A 22,081-nucleotide genomic window follows, 5' to 3' on the forward strand; every position below is an offset into this window, starting at 1 on the left:
GGAACAGAGAGATCTTGGGGTTCATATGCACAGATCTCTGAAGGTTGCCACTCAAGTGGATAGAGCCATGAAGAAGGCTTATAGTGTGTTAGTGTTTATTAACAGGGGGTTTGAGTTTGAGTCATGGGGTTATGCTGCAACTATACAGGACCATGGTGAGACCACATTTGGAATATTGTGTTCAGTTCTGGTCACCTCACTAAGGAGGATGTGGAAGCATTGGAGAGAGTGCAGAGGAGATTTACCAGGATGCTGCCTGGTTTGGAGGATAGGTCTTATGAGGAAAGGTTGTGGGAGCTGGGACTTTTCTGTTTAGAGCAGAGGAGGATGAGAAGCAACTTAGAGGTTTATATGATGATGAGGGGGATAGATAGAGTGGACGTGCAGAGAGAGACTGTTTCCTTGGGGCATAACTATAAGGTTCATGGTGGGAGATATAGGAGAGATGTCTGAGGTAGGTTCTTTATTCAGAGTGGCTGGGGTGTGGAATGCACTGCCTGCTGTGATAGTGGAGTCGGACACTTTACGAACTTTCAAGTGGTTATTGGATGGGCACATGGAACACACCAGAATGATAAGGAGTGGGAATAGCTTGATTTTGGGTTTGGACATAGCTTGGCACAACAGCAGGCCGAAGGGCCTGTACTGTGCTGTACTGTTCTATGTTCTAAAAACACTACTTTCAGTGATGAAAGGGTCCAGAACCAAAGGATACAGATTAAATGTGGTTTGTAAAAGAAACAAAAAAGTGACATGAGAATTTTTTTCTAACGTCAAAATATGGAATTCTCAGCATGTAAGGCTGTTGGAGGTTGATTTTAATCATCGCTTTCAAATTACAGTTGGATAAGCATCTAAAAGATCATGGGAAAGGATGGGAATGAGAATAGCTGAATTGTTCTTAGAGAGCCAGCACAGGCTCAACAAGCTGAATTGCTTCCATCTGTGTTCTAACCATTCAATTATTCTGTGATCATGTAAAACACCTGTTTCAAATTGATACAAATAACACTCGTGCAAAGAATTCCTATTAATTCTCAAAGCTTAATTTATTAAAGGAACATTGTTAAAATGACAGCAAAATACATAATTGTTGGACAGAAACTGATTCATAATTATGCCCATTAAAAGGGAAGACGGAAAAAAACAACATTTGCATATTCTCAAAGTGCTCCACTCAATAACACGGCTCGGAACTGGTAATGAGCTAAAAATTGTATTTTTTGCATTTTGCACTGACTGAAGGATGTTGGTGTTCAGAATTAAAGCCTTTGTATTTAAGTCATGTTGTCAAATCAATCACACCTATCTCTCTCCATTCAGTCCCAATCTTTAAGAGCACCTGCTGGACAGTTCCCCACTTCTTTAAACAAACCATTATGTGGCCTTTGTGCTACTGGCAATTTTGCCAAATGAGGACCTGTTGTTGCTCAGGACTAAATTCAGTTGAACTTAGGTTGCTCAAAACTAATCAAGACAAAAGTAATTTCCATGTTGTGAATGTAACATATTTGCATGTAGGTCCTAAACATGAAAGGCAAGTTCCTCCACATTGTGTCTCTTATCAAATTAATGTATATATTTCATTGAACAAACTGTCAATTTTATTGGCTTCCATTAGTTCATTTCTCTTGATAAAGTAATAAATGTCTCTCTTTATTCATTTACGGAGTCTAAACCAAATTTTTTTTGTTCAATCCCTGTCATTTTTGGAGTTACTTCTTTCCATTGCTGGATACACTGGGTGTCATTGTAATGCATTTAGTTGGTGCTGCTATTCTGCAGCATCCGCACATATTCATTATACCGCTCCTCCTGCGCTTCATAAAGTTTTCTAAGTTTCTTGGTCTGTCCCTTGCTGAGTTCCTTGCCCTCCATATCGTGAGTTGGAAACCCCTTGAAGAAAATAAAACAACTTTAGGATTTAGAACTCACTCTGATCAACAGCATAAAGGAAAGTACACACTGAAAAAGGACCATTTAGTCCATCCTCCCACAGAAAACAAATCACTGGTTATTGAATCTAAGCAATACATTTAACCTCTTAAAGTTCTGTAATTTTTTTTCCAGTACCGCAGCAAACATCTTGTGTATTTAGTAAGTAATTGAGTCAAATAGACCATGTAGGTCCCAGGTCTGTTTCTCTCTCCATCATCTGATTGGAATCGAACTGCAATTGAGCTACTACAATTAGCCTCAGGGCCCCTCAGTTAAGGGGGTTAGAGTCAAGTCAAGATTGAGCTCTGCTGTGATGCAGTCTACAGATGAATATCATACTGATATTATTCTGCTGTGTATTCGTCTCATTACTGATAGTTTTGGAACCTGGCTGTGCAGTGAAATCCAGAATTACGGGTTTAAAATAATATTTAATTAGCTTATTATATCTTAATTGGTTTCAAGACAGAGGCAAGAGGGTCCCCACTTGCTTCAGCATCAGAAACTTAGAATAGGGTGGATGATATCAGGATCCCAATCCAACATCAATTTTCTTGAGAATTAATTTCCCACACACACACTCAAACTCATCTCACATTACCTGGGAAAACTCCACCCATTGCATTAGATATATAGTTAGGTCTTGATAGATTTGAATCAAGTTCTTGTAGCATAATCAAGGCCATTAGATTTGATTATGGAATAGATCATCTCTAAATACAAAACTGTTGATGAAAGTTTTCAAAGAAACAACCACAGCAGACACCTCTACTACTTGGACTTGGATCTGAAGCACTGGAAGGTGGAAGTGGTCCGAGAAGATGAATGCTCCCTCAGTAATTCAGATACTTAAGGAAGTTAGTAGTTGGCTCCTACAGACCAGTAAATTAATAAGGGGAAGTAAATCCAGTCAGAGTTTCCCCTCTTAAATGTTATCCAATGATTCATGCAGGCAGAACACCTGTCTGAACATCAACTGAGAGTGGGTCAGGTTCAGCTGTGTTTTCCCACTAGTGGATGAATTCAGTGAGATTTATCTGTGAGCCTTGATGTTAAGGATACTTGAGGGTGGTCTCATAGTCGAGCCTGATCATGTTCTCAGCTGTACTCCCACACATACACTTTATAGCAGGAGTCACTGTAAAATAATCATGAGCAGCATCCTTAGCTGACATTCCTGTTCTTCTCAGGGATGCTGAAACTAACTTGAGTTCCCCAACTGCTCTCCCGACTGAGATCAGCTAACTCAATACAGAGATTGAACATAGGTCTTTCCAGTCAATATATCTTTTTTATTCATCTTTTAATACTTACATTTTCATCAAACTTGGAATACTTGTCCTTCTCTAATCTGAACAGCTCGCTGGGAGGGATTTTCATCTTGGCCAGTTTTGTTGCCTGCGTGGAGACAAATATTGTAAATCAGCCTAAATTCCTTTAACACCTCCTGCATTTATGTAATATGATCTCTTATGGCAGAAGCACATGGAAATTTAATTCTTAAAATCTCAAAACTCCATATCAACTCAATTTGCAGAAGTTTCTATTTATCTGACTGCCTCTCTCCGACCCTAGGCTTTAAGTCACAATCATCACTTGATCTCTTCAGAAAAATCAGCTGTACCCAATGGTAAGATTTTTCTTCATCTAAAGAGTTTATTTTGCACTAAAACACATACTGTTGCAGTTTAGGGCACTCTCTGCAAGCAATTAAACACAAGAACATTGAAAGGACATGCCTAAGCTTATTTATCAAGGAGGATTCCATAGCCCTACCAATCACGTTTGAAAACTTAAGGACGGAGAAGTAGAATTGGAGCCGAGGAGTTGGGAATACATGAAACAAAGGTGCTAGTGGCAGGAGAGTGTAATTATAACATGGCAATTACCACAGGAAGTTTCTATTATAAATGGACAAAGGAATTGAAAATGGAAATGTCAACATGAAAGTGTGACAAAAAAGCAACAAGAAAGTACAGACAAAATTTTATTATAGATATGGCATCTGTCAAAACAGGAGAAGGAATGTGAAGAACAAAATAAAAGTGCATAACTGACTTCCAAAATTACCAAATTCCCATGATTTCCATATGTTACAATCATAAACTGGCATCTGGATTAAGTGTACACAACATTTGTTGAACTCCATGCTGTCAACTACAATAGTTTGGCATGCAATGCAGTGGGGGAACTGCCAGCGATCTTGTTCTCAGTCAAATAACCTGAATGTTTAGTGATTTGCAGAGTGACAGTGGACTTTCATTTAAAGGTCAAAAGATTGTTAAAGGAGCACATGATGCATCCGGTGATATTGCATGGAACAGAAAGTTAAATGATTCATGACCAGAACTTAACCCAGAGGTCTTCTATAAGCCAGTATTGCTAAATTGCAGAAAATCTTTTCCTGCAATTCTGTATCCTTCTAAAGAAAAGGCTGAGTCAATTACTGCAAGCATCAGGGACCTGAGGGGAGGAGGTCAATGATCACCAAATACAGTCAGAATAGTAAGCATTCTTTTAATGTTCAGCACGAGTTTCAGTTGCATATTTTGGTAATACAAATTAAGCATGAGTGTGTAATAATCCCAACCTCCCACAATCTGGTTGCCACCCAACATGCTCCTACACAAATTTTTCTAAGCAATGATCATAGAAATTCAAAATGAGGAGTGGCCTTTCTGGTTGATTTTTCCTGCCTTACCTTCAAGAAGCCTTTTGTGTTGTTCCAGCTCCCACCAAAGTTGAAATCAGCTAATTCAGTACAAACCAAAGTCAAATCTTGTACATTTATGGTCAGTTGCTCACTGGCATCCCAGTGTTGTTTTAATGTATATGTTTCAGATGGCTGAGTCTTCATTGCAAGACAAAAGTGAACATATTTGCATTGAGCTATCCAAGTGATCAGATTCTTGCTTTTACTTCTCTCTTCTTTTTAATTTAAATAGTGTCCATCAAAATAGATCCAACAGACCAAGAAGTTGTGTAAAACCAACTACACAGGCTGGTACAGCAGCTCGACAGCACGTGTCAAGTCCTCACCTCTTGTTCTCGTTTCTTTTGGGCTGCTTCTTCCTTTTTCCTCTTTTTTTCTTCTTCAATCTGGAAGAAACGGTAAATTTGATATAATTGAAGCTTTTTACTGTGATGTTTTCTATTTAATAAGCAGGTTACAAGATCGATGTTTCTCAGATTGCAAACTATCTCCATCTTACATCAGGAGTTTGTGACATATTTTCCATCTGATTTGCTCCTCACAAAATGCTGGCACTCACTGGGTGTAGCTTTACAGATATCAACATCTTCTGGTATCATCCTTCTCTATGTGAGCTTAGTAATGTTCTGCATAATGCACATTGCATGAGAGTCTGCTCCTTACAGATATGGATTTTACATTGGGCAGGGCTGAGGGTAGGGATTGGAAGGGTTCATTAAAAAGTGCTAAGGAGCAAGAATCCTCGCTGTATTAACCTCTCCTTAATTTAAGATGCTGAGTTAAATTTTATAACCCTGGCTGCATTTATATAGTCACTACAAATGGTATGATCTGTCTGGTTTTATAAAGTACAGGAGCAAAATATTTCATTTCCACTGATCAGAAACCAAAGAGCTAGATGCTTGCAGTTCCAGAAAACCTAAGGCCCTAAAATGTTATTGACCAGTTATATTGGCAGGGCTAGGGATGTTTTCAACCGTTGTGAAATTTAAAAATGAAGCAATCTGTCAGTGTACATATGTCACTCTGATCTATTATGATCATCCATTCTTCATTGGACATATGACCCAAGATGCACATTAGGACCCTGCAGTATTCCTGACACGATGATCTACCTGGAACTGTCCAGGAGGCATCAGCTTCCAATGTGCAATTCTCCAGGACCACTGTAAATGTCTCTGACTCAGTTTGAATTGGAAACTTTGGACTGTTTGATTAATTATCTGGAAAGTTACCCAGGAACTGGTAGACGGACAATACTTAGCCTAACTCCTGGGTAACTACAGAACTGATCTCCACAGCCTGACCACCCCCTTGATGGTCCTCAACCCACCCACCCCACTACCTTTACTGACTCCCAGTACCCCTTTGACTACCTTCCCCAACCCTGACTATCCCCCCTCCCACATTAACCCTTCGACCACCCAAATACCCCTCTGACCCTACATGATTAACCACCCCCCACAACCACCTGATCTACCCCCAACCTGACTACCCCTCCCAACAATGAGACACCCCACCATCCGACCCAATTTGACTAATCTTCAACCCACCTATCACTTCCCCACCTCATTTATTTGTCAAACTATCTTTCACTATCCTCCAACTGACACCCCACCTACCCTACCCATCACCCACTTAGCTCACCAAAACCTGTTACAGTATCCATTCACACACTCACTAGTATTGATCTATGTTCCCATTCATTAATGTTGATCTATTCACTAACATTCATCCAGATGTTTAAACTTATTAATCAGTGCTTTAAAAGGGTTTAAAAAAATTGAGACTTTTTTTAGTGCATTTTCACACCACACTCTTTACTCTTTGGGGAAAAAATTGTGGGGGGTGCGGGGGTGGTTTCATAGAGTCATAGATTCCTGCAGTGCAGAAAGAGGCCATTCGGCCCTTCAAGAACGTACTAACCATTGGCCCTATCCCTATAATCTCGTATTTATCCTGCTAATTCCTCTGACAATTTAGCACAATTTAGTTTAACACAAGTTAGTCAATTTAGCATAGCCAATCCACCCAACCCGCACATGTTTGGACTGTAGGAGGAAACCAGAGCACCCAGAGCAAACCCACAAAGACATAGGGAGAACATGCACACTCCACACAGCCAGTGACCCGAGGCCGGAATTGAACCTGGGTCCCTGGCACTGAGGCAGCAGTGCTAACTACCGTGGTAGGATTACTGGGTTGACTATCAGTCAATTGAACCACATTGAATGTTCCTGGAACAACGGTGGTATTCTGTAAATAAGGGTGTCAAGTCCCTATTTATAAGATAAACAGGGATTTGACTTTTCAGCTGTTGAATTACAACTTACAACGTTTTCATAAGTATATAGGGAAGGAACATTACATTTTATTGACCTGAAAGTGGAGGCAATAGGAAAACATGAATAATTATTATACTTGGAATAGTTGAGTTCAAGGACAACGGAGTTTGAGATGAAAGGGCAAAAGGATATTTAAGAAAAAATGTTTAGCTGTTGGCTGTGTGGGGGAAAATGTCCTAAGACCAAATCTGTGCAGGAAGAGGTGCAAAAGTTGTGAATTTGAAGCAGCCATTCAATCAAACCAGAGAAGAAGTCTTAGCTTTCAGAAAGCCATCTGTTTCTGAACCTTTCATTAGGTTTCCACATCACAGTGGAAGTGTTTGAGGATTACGTGATATTCCTTTATCAAAGTGACAGCAGTTCTTTGCCTTGGGTAATATTAGTAATTTTATGATCAAAAATCTATAAGGGAGTTGTTGCCAAGAAGGTAGTTTATGTACATGTGTTTTGATCAAGTATGTTTTTTGGGGGGTGGGGGCAGTTGTTCTGTAAGACTGTTTTTACTGTGCAACTTCAATCTTGTGAGATTCAGCCTTTTCTCTTATTAATAAATCTTTTGATTTTAAAATTCTAAAGGTGTTACCCAAGTTCTGCTTTTGCTGTCAGTAGCTTTTCCTCCTCATTTTCAAAATACATAAAATAATTTATGATCAGTAAGACAGGTTTCACCGTGGGATCTGACTTGCTCAACAAATAACATTTACTGTTGTCATGACAGGTGTGTGAGAGATCTCTCTCCCCCACCTCCCTGGCTCTACCGAACTGGGATGAAACATTCAGAAAGATGCTGCATTTCTGGGAAAGCCAGGCATGAAAGACCTGGTGAGAAATGAAGAATAGTGTTGAAATTTGGAATAGTTTAAATGGAGTGGCAATCTAACAATGATTGCTGCTCCTTGAAAAATCCAGACCCATGTCTAATACTACTTATAGTGCACTCACTGTTCTGTGTTTCAAAAAAGACTTCCAGCCTGAGCGAGTTTCCAAAATCAAAGCAGGTGCTCCATGCAATGAACAAGCTTCCAGAGTTTGCTTGTCCTATCCAGTGTTGCTGGCTAAGCCAGCATTTATTGCCTATCCCTAAAGAACTGCTGCCACCCCACTTATCCTATTCATCATCCACTTATCTCACCAAACCTTTACTGTACCCATTCACTCATTAACATTGACCCATGCTCCCATTCACTAACATTCATCTGGATCTTTAAACTTATTAAATCAGTACTGTAAAAGAGTATATGATAACAGATTAAGAAAAAAGCTTTTGGGACTTTATTCCGTGCAACTTCACATCACATTTTCTTTACCCTTTGGGGAAAAGTGGGGAGGAGTTGGTGGTGGTAGGATTCCTGAGCTGATTATCAGTCAATTCAACCATGTTGAAAGTTCCTGGGACAATGGCGGTATTCTGTAAATAAGGCTGTCAAGCCCCTACTTATGAGATAGGTAGGGACTTTACTTTTCAGCTGTTGAGTTACAACTTACAATAGTTTCATAAGTAAATAGGGAAGGTATATTAAATTTTATTGACCTGAAAGTGGAGGCAATAGGAAACCATGGATAATGTAGGTACACAATGTGATGTGCTTTTAGGGCAGGAGTTTCAAGATTTTGACCTAGTGGCAGTGAAGAAATGGCAGTATATTTCCAAGTCAGGATGGTGAATGACTTGGAGGGGAACTTGCAGGTGAACTTGCAGGTGCTGGTGTTCTCATATCACAACAGGAGTTCTGACGTAAGGTCATCGATCTGAAGCATTAAGTGTTTCTCTTTCCACAGATACCGATACCATCAAACTGCTGAGTAATTTTAGCATATTTGTTTTATTTCAGATTCCCAGCAACACATTTTGTTTTTATAATAGTGAAAGGGGATTGGAGTATGGTCCTGTTGAGGATTAATCTTTCTGTTGTTACATGCATTTCTCTGTAAGGTAATATAAGCTTAATATGGGAAAATTTGCTCAAATCAGTCTGGGTTATTAGGCAGGAAATCTGTTCATTGCTTTGTTCCACTGTATAGTTTTACCTTGCTGACATGGTGGAAGTCAGCATTTTACCTTTTTCTTCTCTTCTCGCTCCTTCAGCAACGTCTCTCTGTCCACAAATTTCACCGCAGTAGGTAACCCTGCAAAAGCATACCAAATCATCAGTAAATCTCAGCCTAACCATTCAATCACATAAGTAAACTACTCCATCCTTATTCTGAAGGCACTTACTGGTTGGGGTAAAATACCATGGGATGGTTAGGTTTCCAAAACCAAAATGGCTATTCTTCAAGACTATATGCACAGCAGCGTTGACATCCTATACAAATGATCCTGATCCTACCTTCAAATATAAACACCTAATAATTGTTTTTGTAGAGAACAGAATCAGAAGCCTAAGCCCAAGCTATTTTTCACTCAAAGAAAATTGTGGATTCAAATCCTTATCCAGAGGCTAGAGCACAATTTCTATCCCTCCATAACCATCACTTAAAGTTGATTATCTGGTCATTATCACGCTGGTGAATGTGTGAGCTTGTTATGCACAAACTGGCTGCCATGTTTCCTATACTATATATTGAGTACATTTCAAAAGTACTGCATGGTTGTAAAGCACTTTGAAGTAACCCAAGGTTATCAAAATAAATGTATAAATCCAAATCTTTGTTTTTTACTCAGGAAAATTAGAACACGCCAACTGCTATTCTGGAATCTGTTCCTCGGTGTGGTTTAGTGCTGTGCCAGAAAGTCAAATATTAAACATTAGCTTTTCCACAGGTCAGCACACCAACAAGAAAAAAATTATCAAAAGAATGTTTCAGATGAATCAGGTCATAGCTTTTCAATGATCTTCATCATGCCTTTTCAACTTTATACTTTTCTATCATAGATTATTAACCTGATATTCTTCTGTATATCAATCAGCTACTCATTGTATTAGCTTGGTTAAGCTATAGAAACAATTCTTAAAAGTCATTATGAAGTTACTTCAATAACTGAGTAATTACACAGTAACAGAAGTAAATAAGAGAATCCAGCTTCAATCTCCATTCTAAAGTAGTGATTATGAGCATTACAATGAGCCTGTGTACCCTGGGATAGGGTGATGGTGATGGAACATTTTATAATACAGGTTATCATGAACATTGCTATTTTAATGCAGCAGAAAGTGTTCTTTTGAAGACTGAAAGTGTTCTTTTGAAGACTGAAAGTGTTCTTTTGAAGACTGAAAGTGTTCTTTTGAAGACTGAAAGTGTTCTTTTGAAGACTGAAAGTGTTCTTTTGAAGACTGAAAGCATACCCATAGCTAACACAATTTAAAAATACTAATGAAGCAGTTAAGAAAACCATGGGGCCCTTTCTAAGAGGGAACAGGAAGTGTGCTGACAATGGGTACATTTGAATCACAGAAGTGTGGCTCTGCACAGGTGTGGGGACCTGGAGGAAACTTGCAGGAAGGATTTCTGACAGTGAGTTTCACTTCTACTTATGTCAGGAGCCAAAACAATGAGACGTAAATCTCAGTTTCAGCAGCGGGCATGTCAACCATATGCAAATATGCAATCATGCAGTGGCAGCAAGCAGGCAGCTTACTCAATTTTGCAATGCATCCAGTCTCTGCAGACAGGGAGAACTAATAGGAAGGTGGAAGCAAAATCTTCTAATTTCAGGACCATTAAACAATTTTTTCTGAACCACAGCCTCCATTTCCTTCTCTCCTAAACTCCCTGACTTCTATGCAGCAAACATCTTGCTTGACCCCATCCTCCTGATCCACTGGATCAGCAATGCTTCTGGATATAAAGTGCGGCTCCACAGTTCAGAAATCCTTCCTGCAAGTTCTCTCCAGGCCGTCCGGCTATAGGGAGCTGCTCTTCCCCAGGCATATCAATAGAAGATCCTCCCATTTGACCAAGGTAGCCTGGACGGAGATCAACATGAAGATGAACAGCCATTCAAAAGAGTCAAAGACTAATTGTGATCTGCCTGGGTAAGTGGCAATGTGACATTACATCAAAGGGTCTCTCACGAGGGTACTAATAAAATAAATTTGCAAATGGAGAGGGGTCAGACTGGAAAACCTGTTGTCATCCTCATTACCTCATGGCAATTAAGGTCATGCTGCATGACAGTTGTGCATGATGAGGCAAATAATTATTTGTTAGGATGAGGGGCCAGTATGTGGCATGGGGACAAATGGGTTAGGTGTCTCTTGACACATCACCAAGTCTCCATTTCATCATGCAAGATAAGCAGACAAATGCCAAGGAGAAGGCCAAGTTAGAAGGAGGTGCTCCTGATAGAAGGTTCTAAAGCTATGTGGAAGGGAAGCTATAGAGACTGTGGGACAGCAGGGCAATCATTCCACTGTGGATGACAAGGCTGGATTAGCCAGCCAGCAATGTGAGAATGCCTCCAACCTGGTGTTGAGACTTAGGCACATTAGAGACAAAGGTGAATTTGAGATTGCCTGAACTTCTCCATATTGTTCTCCACTACAGGTCATCATCATTGTGTGAACAAAGATCCAAGCTCAAGGATGAAATTAACAACTCCACCAGAGGATAAAGACCTACAACATCCAGAGGATGTACCATCTTCCATCTTTCCCCTATCCTCCACCACTTCATAGACAAGTACAGCATGTGAGGGAAGTATTGTCAGCCAACCGCCCTAGCAGTGGCGTCAGCTACATGCTAAGCCCCAGGCTGATGACAAGCCGCTGGTCATGGCTACAATAAGCAAGCTGAAGATGCAAAGATAGGTTAGGAAAAATCTGCCAGAGGCTACGTGGAATGTTTCATGGATGGTGGGTCCATCCAAGCCTCAGGTTCTGCAATGGTCAGCATGTGAGCTCATGGTTTCCACCAGTGGAGAAGTTGGCAACCACCATGGAGAACCAAGCCATACGCACAAAACATTTCATTGCTCTGTCAATGGGCTCATTACTGCAGTAACTAGATGAGAGGAGAATGAAGCATCTGGACTTTCCTCTAGATGCCTCTTCGCCTGAGAGATATAGGGAAATGCCATTGTTTACCAAAAGGGGAGAGGAGTGCCAGACAGCCCGCAGGCATTGATAGCCTCAGGGTCTCCACTAGGCAGTGCCAAGCATGGCGTGCCCCCACACCTGTACAAAAGACCCCATGTTCATCAGAGCCCTCAAAGCACTGTACCAAAGGCCAGCACCGTGATCATTTTATGCGACAGGCACTGCTCTTGGCAGCCTCCTCCTTCCTCACCTTTGGACGTCAGGGCCGCACCAAGGTGTGGTGGGTGTAAAAGGAAATTAAGATATTTTTATGATACAATGGTGGCATGGGTGTTGAGAAACTACAAACTTATGCACATATTTATATTTCATTATATTTGTTTTACTTGATAATTGCATTTTTGGGACACCCTTATTCAGAGGACATACTATTATGCTTCATGATTGGCAATCACTGATGAGTGAAGGGTACTGAGGGACATCTCACTTGCGTGGACAATGTCATGCATGTTTGGATTTAGTCTTTAAAGCACGATGATGTGTACGGCTTCTTTTATGTCATCAAGGCAGGGCAGCATGGCTCAACATTTAGCCTTTGATGGCCCTCCCATAACTGGTGTAACAAGAAAATTGTCTGAGATTACTTCCTAACATGCAATGTGAACTTGCAGTTGTGACCCTATCACTATGGGCAGGGAGCAGCAGGTCCGCACATTACAACTTCAGTGACTTAGATGCAAGTGCAAAGCCTGTATCCTTTGAGGCTCGGGATGCAGGTTGGCAGTGGTGGCACACATTCAAAGCAATGATTTGCAAGTGATGTCCTGTTCAGGTAGGTGTCTCATTCCTGTGCAAGCTGATCAAAGATAAGGTTGCCTCTGACAGCCATGGATTTGAAAGGTGTTGCAATATCTTTGTCCTCTTTTTCATATCCCTCTCTAATATCCTGACCTGAGGAGAGATGCTCCTCCATACTCTTGATGGCAATTGCATTCCCCTTTGCAATGTTATGTTGTGCAATGCACAACAGACCACAGCAATCCTGGATAGTCTGTATGCTGTGTACTGTAATGCACTGCTGGAGCAGTTGAGGCAAAAGTACATTTTCAGCAAGCCAACAATCTGCTGTATGATTGCCCTGGTTGCCCTTTATTGTAATTTGCTTTGCAGGACTGAAGATGAAGCACTGGTGTCACCAGCCATGTCATTATGGGATAGCTGTCAGCATCCAGGATCCAGCCTTGGGCAGGGGCCTCAAATAACTTGGGATATGGGATCTGTGTCAAAATGTCTGCATCTATACCAGTCACCTTGTGGCCATTGGTACACAGAGTTGACTCCATAGCCACAGGGCTCATTAAAGGAGAGAGCAGAAGTTAGTGACTGCCTCCCAGGAAAGCCTAAGCCATCTCTGACATTGTGTCTCAGACATTTGAAGGCATTTGCTGCACATTCTGCTAATGCTTGTCAATGATGATGATGATGATAGACCTGGCTGCTTTCCTCCTATGCTGGTGCCAGTTGATGGTTTTGCAGCCTATATTGCTGTTCAGTCATGGCCTAACTCTGGTGAATCCTCTCCATGACCCAAAGTTGAAAATTGGGTGTCTGAGATCCACAAATTAACTGTAGGCAGACGGGCAAAGATATTAGCACCTCAATGTGCATGGCCTTCATCCGTAAAATATCTGCAATAGACCAATGGGAATGTATAAACCTCCCATACACCAGGACTCCTCCCATCCTACAGACCTCATACTACAAAAACATGATCTCCAGCCAGCTCAACCTGTATCAGCAACCATGTTGTTGGAAATGCAGAGTATCCCTGCCGCTGCAACCCAACAATCTCTATCCTCACTGTCACCCTCATACTTCCTCCTGTCGTCCTTGACCTATGCAACATTGCATTCCCTCAATCTCCCTCCAACCTCCAACAATTACCCTTGACCCAGTGCCAGTGACCTTTTATCTTAACAAGCTTGAATGTTGTCTGGGTCTTGCTGAATATGAGTATGAACTGCTTTGGAATCTGAGGAGTCGTGAGTGATGCAAAATATTGCTCAGCAATGAAACATCCTCACTTCTGACTTTATGGAGGTAATTGATGAAGCAGCTGAAGATGGTTGGGCCTTGGCCATATCCTGAGTAACTCCTCCCGTGAAATTCTGGAACAGAGATGATTTGACTTTCAACTGCCATAACCATTTTCCTTGTGCAATGGATGAGTTCGATCAGTGGAGATTTTTCTTCCTAATCCCAATTCCCAGTTTCTTCCCAACTGGAGCCTGACTCCAGTTTTGCTTAGGCTCCTTGATGCCATTCGATCAAATGCTGTCTTGTTATCAAGTGCAATCACTCACACTTCAACTCATGAGTTTACTCTTTTGTCCACATTTGAGCCAAGGCTGCGATAAGGTCAGGAGCTGAGTGGCCCTTGCTGAATCCAAACTGAGTAAGTGCTGCTCGATAGTGCTGTCGACTTCCCCCTTCCATGATTTTGCTGATGATTAAGAGTAGACTGATGGGGCGGTAATTGGTTGGGTTGGATTTATCCTACATTTTGCAGAAAGGACATTACTGGGCAGTTTTCCACATTGCCAGGCAGATGTCAGTTTTTTTTAAGCTGTACTGACAAAGCTTGGCTCGGAGCATGGCTGGTTCTGGAGCTTGTCTTCATTTTTAAATTCATTTACAGGATTTCGGCATTGTTGACTAGGCCATCATTTATTGCCCATCCCCAGTTGCCCTCAAGAAGGTGTTGGTCAGTTGCCTTCTTGAACTGCTGCAGTCCATATGGTGTAGGTACACCCACGGTGCTGTCGGGAGTTCCAAGATTTTGACCCACCGACAGTGAAAGTTCAGCGATATCTTTCCAAGTCAGGATGGTGAGCAACTTGGACAGGAACTTGCAGGTGGTGGTGTTCCCATGTGACTGTTGCCCTTCTAGATGATAGTGGTTGTGGGTTTGGACTGCCCTGCTGCTGGAGCTTGCAGTGCATCTTTAGATATTACATACAGCTACCACCGTTTGCCAATGGTGGAGGGAGTGAATGTTTGTGGAAGGGATACCAATCAAGTAAGCTGCTTTGTCCTGGATGGTGTCTTAGCCCCGGCCTGGATATTGTCTGAGTCTTACCTCATTTTGACATGAACTGCTTTAGTATGAGTCGTCATGAATGGTGCTGAACATTGTGCAATCATCAGCAAACATACCCACTTCTAACTTTACAATGGAAGGAAGATTATCAATAAAGTAGCTGAAGATTGGGCCTCAGACTGTATCCCGAGGAACTGCTGCAGAGATGTCCTAGAGCTATGATTGACTTCCAACCACCACAACTATCTTCCTTTGTACCCAAAATGACTCCAACCAGCAGAGAGCTTTCCCTCGATTTCCATTGACTTCAGTTTTGTTGGGGTTCCTTGATGCCACTAAGTCAAATGCTCCCTGTTGGTGGAATATTGTCAGGGACCATAGCCTCTGTAGTATTCAGTCCACGTGATATCAAGAAATGACTGAAAGCACTGAACACTACAGAGGCTATGAGCCCTGACAATATTCCAGCAATTCAGCTGTTTCTTGATATCACATGGAGTGAATCAAATTGGCTGAAGACTGACATTTAATGATTTTAGAGGCCTCAGGAGAAGGAGTTGAGTTATACAAAGACAGAACTCACAGCTCAGAACAACCTCTCCTGATGCATGATACCCTCGAGTCATTGGGAAACAGGAAACACAAATTGCTGACTTCATTTTTAAGATAAGACTTAATTTATAAAGTTCTCATTCAATTAATACTTATCTAGGCAAATAGGTTCCTAACACCAGGCAGCATGTTGCCTGCTGACGAACCACTGACGATTTCAAGAACTCAATCAGAGGTTGGGAAGCCAAAATTTCAAGCCCAAAGTTCCAGCAATCTGACTGATGGGCGAAAGAAGATGGTAAAAGACAACATCTCATGAGCAGTTATATTTCAAAAACTAGTAGGACATAAAGGGACATATGACAAAGAGAGGAGGAGCATCTCAGTTTCACAGAAACATAGGATGTAGGAAAAGGAGTAGGCTATTCGGGCCTTCAAGCCTGCTCCACCACTCAATAAGTTAACGGCTGATCCAATTGTGGTCTTAATCACACTTCCCTGCCCACCCTCCACAATCCATAACAGTTTTGCCTACCAAAAAACTATTGAACTCACGTTGAATAAATTCAACAAACCAGTGCGCACTGCTTGCTAGGGAACAGAGTTCTGCAGACTAATGATGCTCTGTTATAAAATACCTCTCCTCATCTGAATCTCAAAAGGGAGACCAATATCCCGCAGTCCCAGTCTCTCCTTCAAGTGGAAAATGCTCCTGGTATCCACACTATCGAATCCCATCAGAATCTTCCAATCTGATCAATAAGATCATCTCTCATTCTTCTAAACTTCAATGGGTGTGGGCCAAACCAACTACTCTTCATAAAATAAGCCCTTCATCCCAGGAATGAGTGGAGTGAATCTTCTATGAATTGCTTTTATATTTTTTTCAATCAGGAGTCCTAAACTGAACACAGTATTCTGGCCGTGGCCTTGTATAGTTGCAGTTAAACTTTCCAACTTTTCTATTCCATTCCCATTGAAATAAATGCCTACATTCCATTTGCCTTCTCAATTATTTACTGTACTTGTACATTAACTTTATGTAATTCATATATCTGGATGCCCAGATTCCTCTTAGCACATGTTCTGCAATTTGCCTCCATAAACTGCAGAGCTCTGAAGTGCAGAGAGATGTGAGTGTCCTAGTGCATGAATCTCAAAGACTACTATAAAGGTACTGCAAGTACTTAGGAAAGTTAATAGAGTGTTGTTTACTGTGTGAGGAATTGATTAAATATGTAAGGAGGTTATGCTTTACTTGTGCAGGGAATTGGTGCGACCCTGGCATAAATTTTCCGAATGTTCATACCAACGTGATCTTCTGGTCCCATCAATGGTGCACCCCCCGCTCATTAGGGGTTTCCTGGCAGCGTGGGTTGCAGTCAATGCATTCGGAATGGCAAGCACCAATCGCTTGCCATTCTTAAAATTCTACCGTTCAAGTATTTTGTACATTTTTGGTCTCCTTATTTAAGGAAAGATGTGCTTTAGAAGCCGTTCAGAGAAGGCTTGCAAGACTCACACCAGGATAGAGGGGTTATCTTATGAGGCAAGGTTGGGATGGTTAAGCTTGTCTCCACTGAAGTTTAGAAGAATAAACAGGTGACTTGATCAAAACATTTAAGATCCTGACGGGTACTGATACGGTAGCAGAGGGAAGAATGTTTCCTCTCATTGGACAGCCTAGAAGTAGGGGCCACTGTTTAAAAATAAGGGGTCTCTCATTTAAGATAGAGATAAAAGGACAATTTTTCTCCCAGACAGTTGTGAATCTCTGGAAATCTCTTCCTCAAAAGGCAGTGGAGACAGAGGATGGAATTTTCCCTTGGCGGGCAGGACACTGAACATGCAAAGGTCCAATGACCTTGTGCAGGATTTTCTGGTCTTGGGGTGAGCGCAGGCAAAAAATCCTGCCCAGAGTCTTTGTGTCTAATTTTACAAAAATAATTCTAAGTGCCGAACTGGTGAGAAAAATGGAGAGTTTCAGACCCCATTTGCACGAGTTTGAAAATGCAATTTTATGGCACTTATTGCAAAAAAAAGTGCCAGGATGTAATTTTTGCCAGCAGGAAGGGTGGAGTCTTTGGGGAAGCCAGCTGCTGAGCTCTAAGGGCACCATTGCACCCCCTCACCCTCACCCTCACAGACATATGGACTCCCCCGGACATTGGGATTCCTGAGAATCCCATGCGCCCCAATAAGGTTACCTCTCAATCTTCCAATGAGTACAGGCCCTATCTATTCAACCTCATAAGAAAATCCTTCAACTAATGAACCTTCTCTGGGCTGCCTCTAATGCCAGTATATCTTTCCTTAGATAAGGCGACCAAAACTGTTCAGTTTTCCATTATGATTTTGAGTATCTTTTTATAACCTCCTTAAAAATAGATGCCAGCAATTTCTCTATGACAGATAGGTTTGTACAGTGTTACTTTCAATTTAATACTGTTCTTAACTGCCTTATTTAGCCACAAATGCTGTATCCTTTTCAAAGGGTCTTTCTCACTGTGATAAATCTTTGCTGAGATTTATTAGGTATCTCTTTAAAAGTCTCCGTTTCGCATCTCTACTGTCCGATCTTTTAAGTTTCCCAGTTCACTTTAGCCAACTCCACCTCCATAGCCTTATAATTATTTTTATTTAGGTTTTAGAAACCAGTCTTAGACCCACACTTCTCACCTTCAAACGGAATGTGAAATTTTATTATGTAACGATACAGTGACAGAGAGGCTCCTTCACTATAACGTTATTGATTAATCTTGTCTCATTGCATACTAACTGGTCTCAAATAACCTGGTGCTAGAGCATACTGCTCTAAGAAACTGCCCCAAATACACTATGAACTCATTTTCCAGTCTACGTTCACCCAATCTTCATAAAGATTACAAGTCACCCATAATTATTGGGGTACTTTTCCTCCTTCCCTAAACACTCCTTGAAAAGGAGTGTTTAGGGAAGGTTATACTGGCTCTAACACTCCTTTCCTATCTCCACTGAACTGTTTTTATAGTTCCTCCTACAGGAGATATATGCCACATTCAATAGGAGAAGGCAATTCCCAGATTGTAGGTTTTGTTCCTTATTGGGTATGCAGCTTTCCTACAGGCCCCATTCATTTTTTCCTGTGTATCCTGCCTTACAGTGTAACTGCTGCTAGGGGAGCCAATGAACTACTCCTGTAAGTAACCTCTTATCTTTCCTCAAACTGATTCTATATTTTGCTATTTCAAGCTAAGGCCATTTCTCACTACTGTACTAAAGTCATTCTTAATTAACAGAGTTATCTCACCATCTTTTCTGAGCTTGCTGTCTTTTTGAAATGCCAAATACCTTCAATATTCATGTTCCAGCCTTAGCAACCTGGCAGCTGTGTTTCTATAATGGCTATCAGGTCACACATATTTATTTCTGTCTATGCCAATAACATCAATTTTGTGATGAATTTTGTGCCCATTCAGATACAGAGGCTTTAACATTTTTGCAATCTCTGGCTGTACCTGCTGATGTACTCTCATTTTTGTATGCTCTGTCTCTTTCTGCCACACTCTAGTTTTCATTAATTGCTCCCCTGCTCTATTACCTTGTTTTCCTTTAACTTATATTGCTTCTCACATGATCCATTTGCCCAACTATTTAAATAAAAGCCCTCTCTACTGTCTTAATTATATGACTTGCCAGTACAGTGGTCCCATCATGTATCTGGTGAAGATTGTCCCAAAAGTGTAGCTCTGGTTGTCCCCAGTACTGTTGTCAATGATTCATGAATCAAATCCTATTTCTCCTACACCAGTCTTTGAGCCATGCACTCAACTCTCTGATCGTATTTACCCTTTACCAAATTTGCTTATGGTTCAGTGAACAATCCAGAGATTATATTTGAGTTCTGCTTTTCATTTTAGCACTTAGCTGTTCATAATCCTTAAGCAAAAGCCCTTTTCCTTCTCCTATCTGTGGCATTGGTACCCATGTGGATCAGAATACTAGTGTGAAGCAATACTGGAAAAATGGTACTATAATTACTGGGTTCATTAGTGTAGGACACAATTATTTTGTTAGTGTATGAAAATATCACAACATATTCAGTGAAATATAAGTTGGCAAAATCTATACATTACAACTTGTAAATTGATTAGGCTCAGTACCTTCATGGTCCTCAAAACGGACTCCAAACTCTGGAAGGACATCATCTCGAAGGCCATCGCACAGCTGTAGAACCTCATGCACTATAACAGAGAGAGTTAGTCATTGCATACCCATTTCAGACGGTGTCAGAACCATATGGTACTGTTGTCCTAATCTGCGAAGCAGAATAGGACAGTCCTTTCCCTTCTTGCAGGTGAGAGGTAGGTGTTGGAATTTTATTTTATCCTTAAATTTGTAATAAGCAGAATAAAGCTCCCTCTTTATTATACAATAAAGTACTTGCAAATGAGATACAGTATGGGTTGGATGGTGAGTGAACTTCTCCTTACACTCCACCAACAAGTGCCTTTAACATTAATCTCAGAAGAATGTCTCCTGCTGCATCAGTATGACAGATTGTTAGTTCGTATCTATCACTGCTGGCCTATGATTATGGCAGTGTTAAATTCTGAATGATGCATTTGTACCAAACTTGACCAGAGCTGAAACTCCATCAACACAGGACTAAACAGCACGAGACAAAATTCTCATCCAGCCAAATTGGATTGGATTCAATACCCAGGTCACAGGGATCAAAGGACAGTAAATGAATGTGAATCTTCTTTACAATCACTTGCTTTTGAGATCTCAAGTTTCTAAGTCTAAATCATCAACGTGCCTGGTGCCAGTTTTTCAAAGTTACACCACCTCAACAGAAACAGAACTCAACATCGTAACCTTGTTTAGATGTGAACTGGTGATTCAGATTATTGAATCAAGGCTGTTATTTAATCTCTGATTCCCTCATTGAGCTGCACTCTCAAGTCATTGAGACCTTCTTTAGCATGAATATAAATTGCTTTATAAGTCCTTTATTCAGTCACGTCCCCCTTAACCCTCTCAATCGTTTCCTTGAAGCAGATTTGATTTTATAATTCTCTTTAAATCTAGTAACTTTGAGGTGAAGGGAAGTTTCTATTGCAAAACTAATGAAACACATGCCTGACTACTGGTTTAATTATGTTTAATAGTGAACAGAGCAGGACAAGTGGTAGAAGACTCGATTATGACTTGGCCACCTAAAGTTAGTGATCATCCACCCTTGACCTATGTATACAACAATCCATTGTCAAAACAAAAAACTATGCAAAGTACAATCAACTTTAAAGGAAAAAAAATGACAATGAGAGAGCTTGCAAAGGAGTGTTTAGGGAAGGTTATACTGGCTCTAACACTCCTTTCCTATCTCCACTGAACTGTTTTTATAGTTCCTCTCACAGGAGATATATGCCACATTCAATAGAAGGCAATTCCCAGATTGTAGGTTTTGTTCCTTATTGGGTATGCAGCTTTCCTTTGTTACAGGGTTTTCATTACAAGGACATCTTAAATTATATCCTAGGGAAATCAGTACCTTAGTATATTTAGAGCTACAGGCCGTATTTATATTACTTATCACTATGACCTATAGCATTTTAGCTTGCTTTTAAACAGTTGGTTCACTATTGGTCATGTAATACTGTATCATGTACAACACTTATCAGCCCTGACAATATTGTGTATTAAGTGTAACCCGAAGCTTGATTTTCGATAACAAGATACCTGATGCATGGAACGTACACTAGTTTCTTGATCGTCCGCCTTATTTCCTAAAAGCATTTGACAAAGCTTTACGCAAAAGGCTATTTAAGCTTAAAGAAATGGAATTTCAGAATAAACCTGAGATTAGATAATTGGTTGAAGTGTGGAACCTAACAGGCACTCCTAGTTAGAGGAATCAACCATGTTAGGCAGGAGCAAGCGTTCAGTGTGAAACCTCAGGGATTAAATATCTTACTAGACTTTCCACTCAACTGCACAGCACCATATCAACAATGGAAGTGCTGATTCACACGGCCAAAATAATTTAAAGTACAAGTCAAGGAAGTCATGCTAAGACTTCAGTACTCTTGTCATTGTGTACCTTTTGAAACACTGCAATATCTACCTACCTGTAACTGTGAGTGATTTAAACAAATTAGGCATCGGGAAGATATCCATAAGTCAAGCGTCTATGTTAATACGACATGCAAAATTTACTATTCTGTACCTTTCTTCTCACGGGCAATTTTTCGTACATTCTCACGAAAATCTGACAGCACCTTCAGGTATGGCATCACAGTGGCTTCCACCTGCATGTAGAAGACAAAAAGGGTTAGAAGTAGCAGAATCTGACCAGCATATCCATGAGTAACAGCTCCCTCTTGGCTTCATTAAACAACAACAATCTATGACAGCCATGTTACACATTTAAACCACTTTTTGGATCCATTACTGTGATAGCTCTTCTTTG

General features: G+C 40.8%; 1 protein-coding gene across 4 annotated transcripts in view; it reads right to left on the reverse strand.

Moving 5' to 3' along the window:
- Positions 1 to 1,006: 1,006 nt before the first annotated feature.
- cars1 (cysteinyl-tRNA synthetase 1) overlaps positions 1,007 to 22,081 on the reverse strand; it is a 70,756-nt gene continuing 49,681 nt past the window's right edge. For 3 of the 4 annotated variants that reach the window (XM_080190422.1, XM_080190421.1, XM_080190419.1), the window contains 6 exons: positions 21,839 to 21,920; positions 19,770 to 19,850; positions 9,056 to 9,123; positions 4,978 to 5,037; positions 3,253 to 3,336; positions 1,009 to 1,896 (listed from right to left, as the gene is read on the reverse strand). In XM_080190422.1, coding sequence (XP_080046548.1) covers positions 1,762 to 1,896; positions 3,253 to 3,336; positions 4,978 to 5,037; positions 9,056 to 9,123; positions 19,770 to 19,850; positions 21,839 to 21,920 — 510 coding nt within the window. In that variant the 3' untranslated portion in view covers positions 1,009 to 1,761. Of the gene's footprint in view, positions 1,897 to 3,252; positions 3,337 to 4,977; positions 5,038 to 9,055; positions 9,124 to 19,769; positions 19,851 to 21,838; positions 21,921 to 22,081 lie in introns of all 4 variants that reach the window. The other variant, XM_080190420.1, reaches the window with a different exon arrangement.

The sequence above is a fragment of the Carcharhinus amblyrhynchos genome, chromosome 6, assembly GCF_965287045.1.
Source record: "Carcharhinus amblyrhynchos chromosome 6, sCarAmb.v2.hapA, whole genome shotgun sequence".
NCBI lineage: Eukaryota > Metazoa > Chordata > Chondrichthyes > Carcharhiniformes > Carcharhinidae > Carcharhinus > Carcharhinus amblyrhynchos.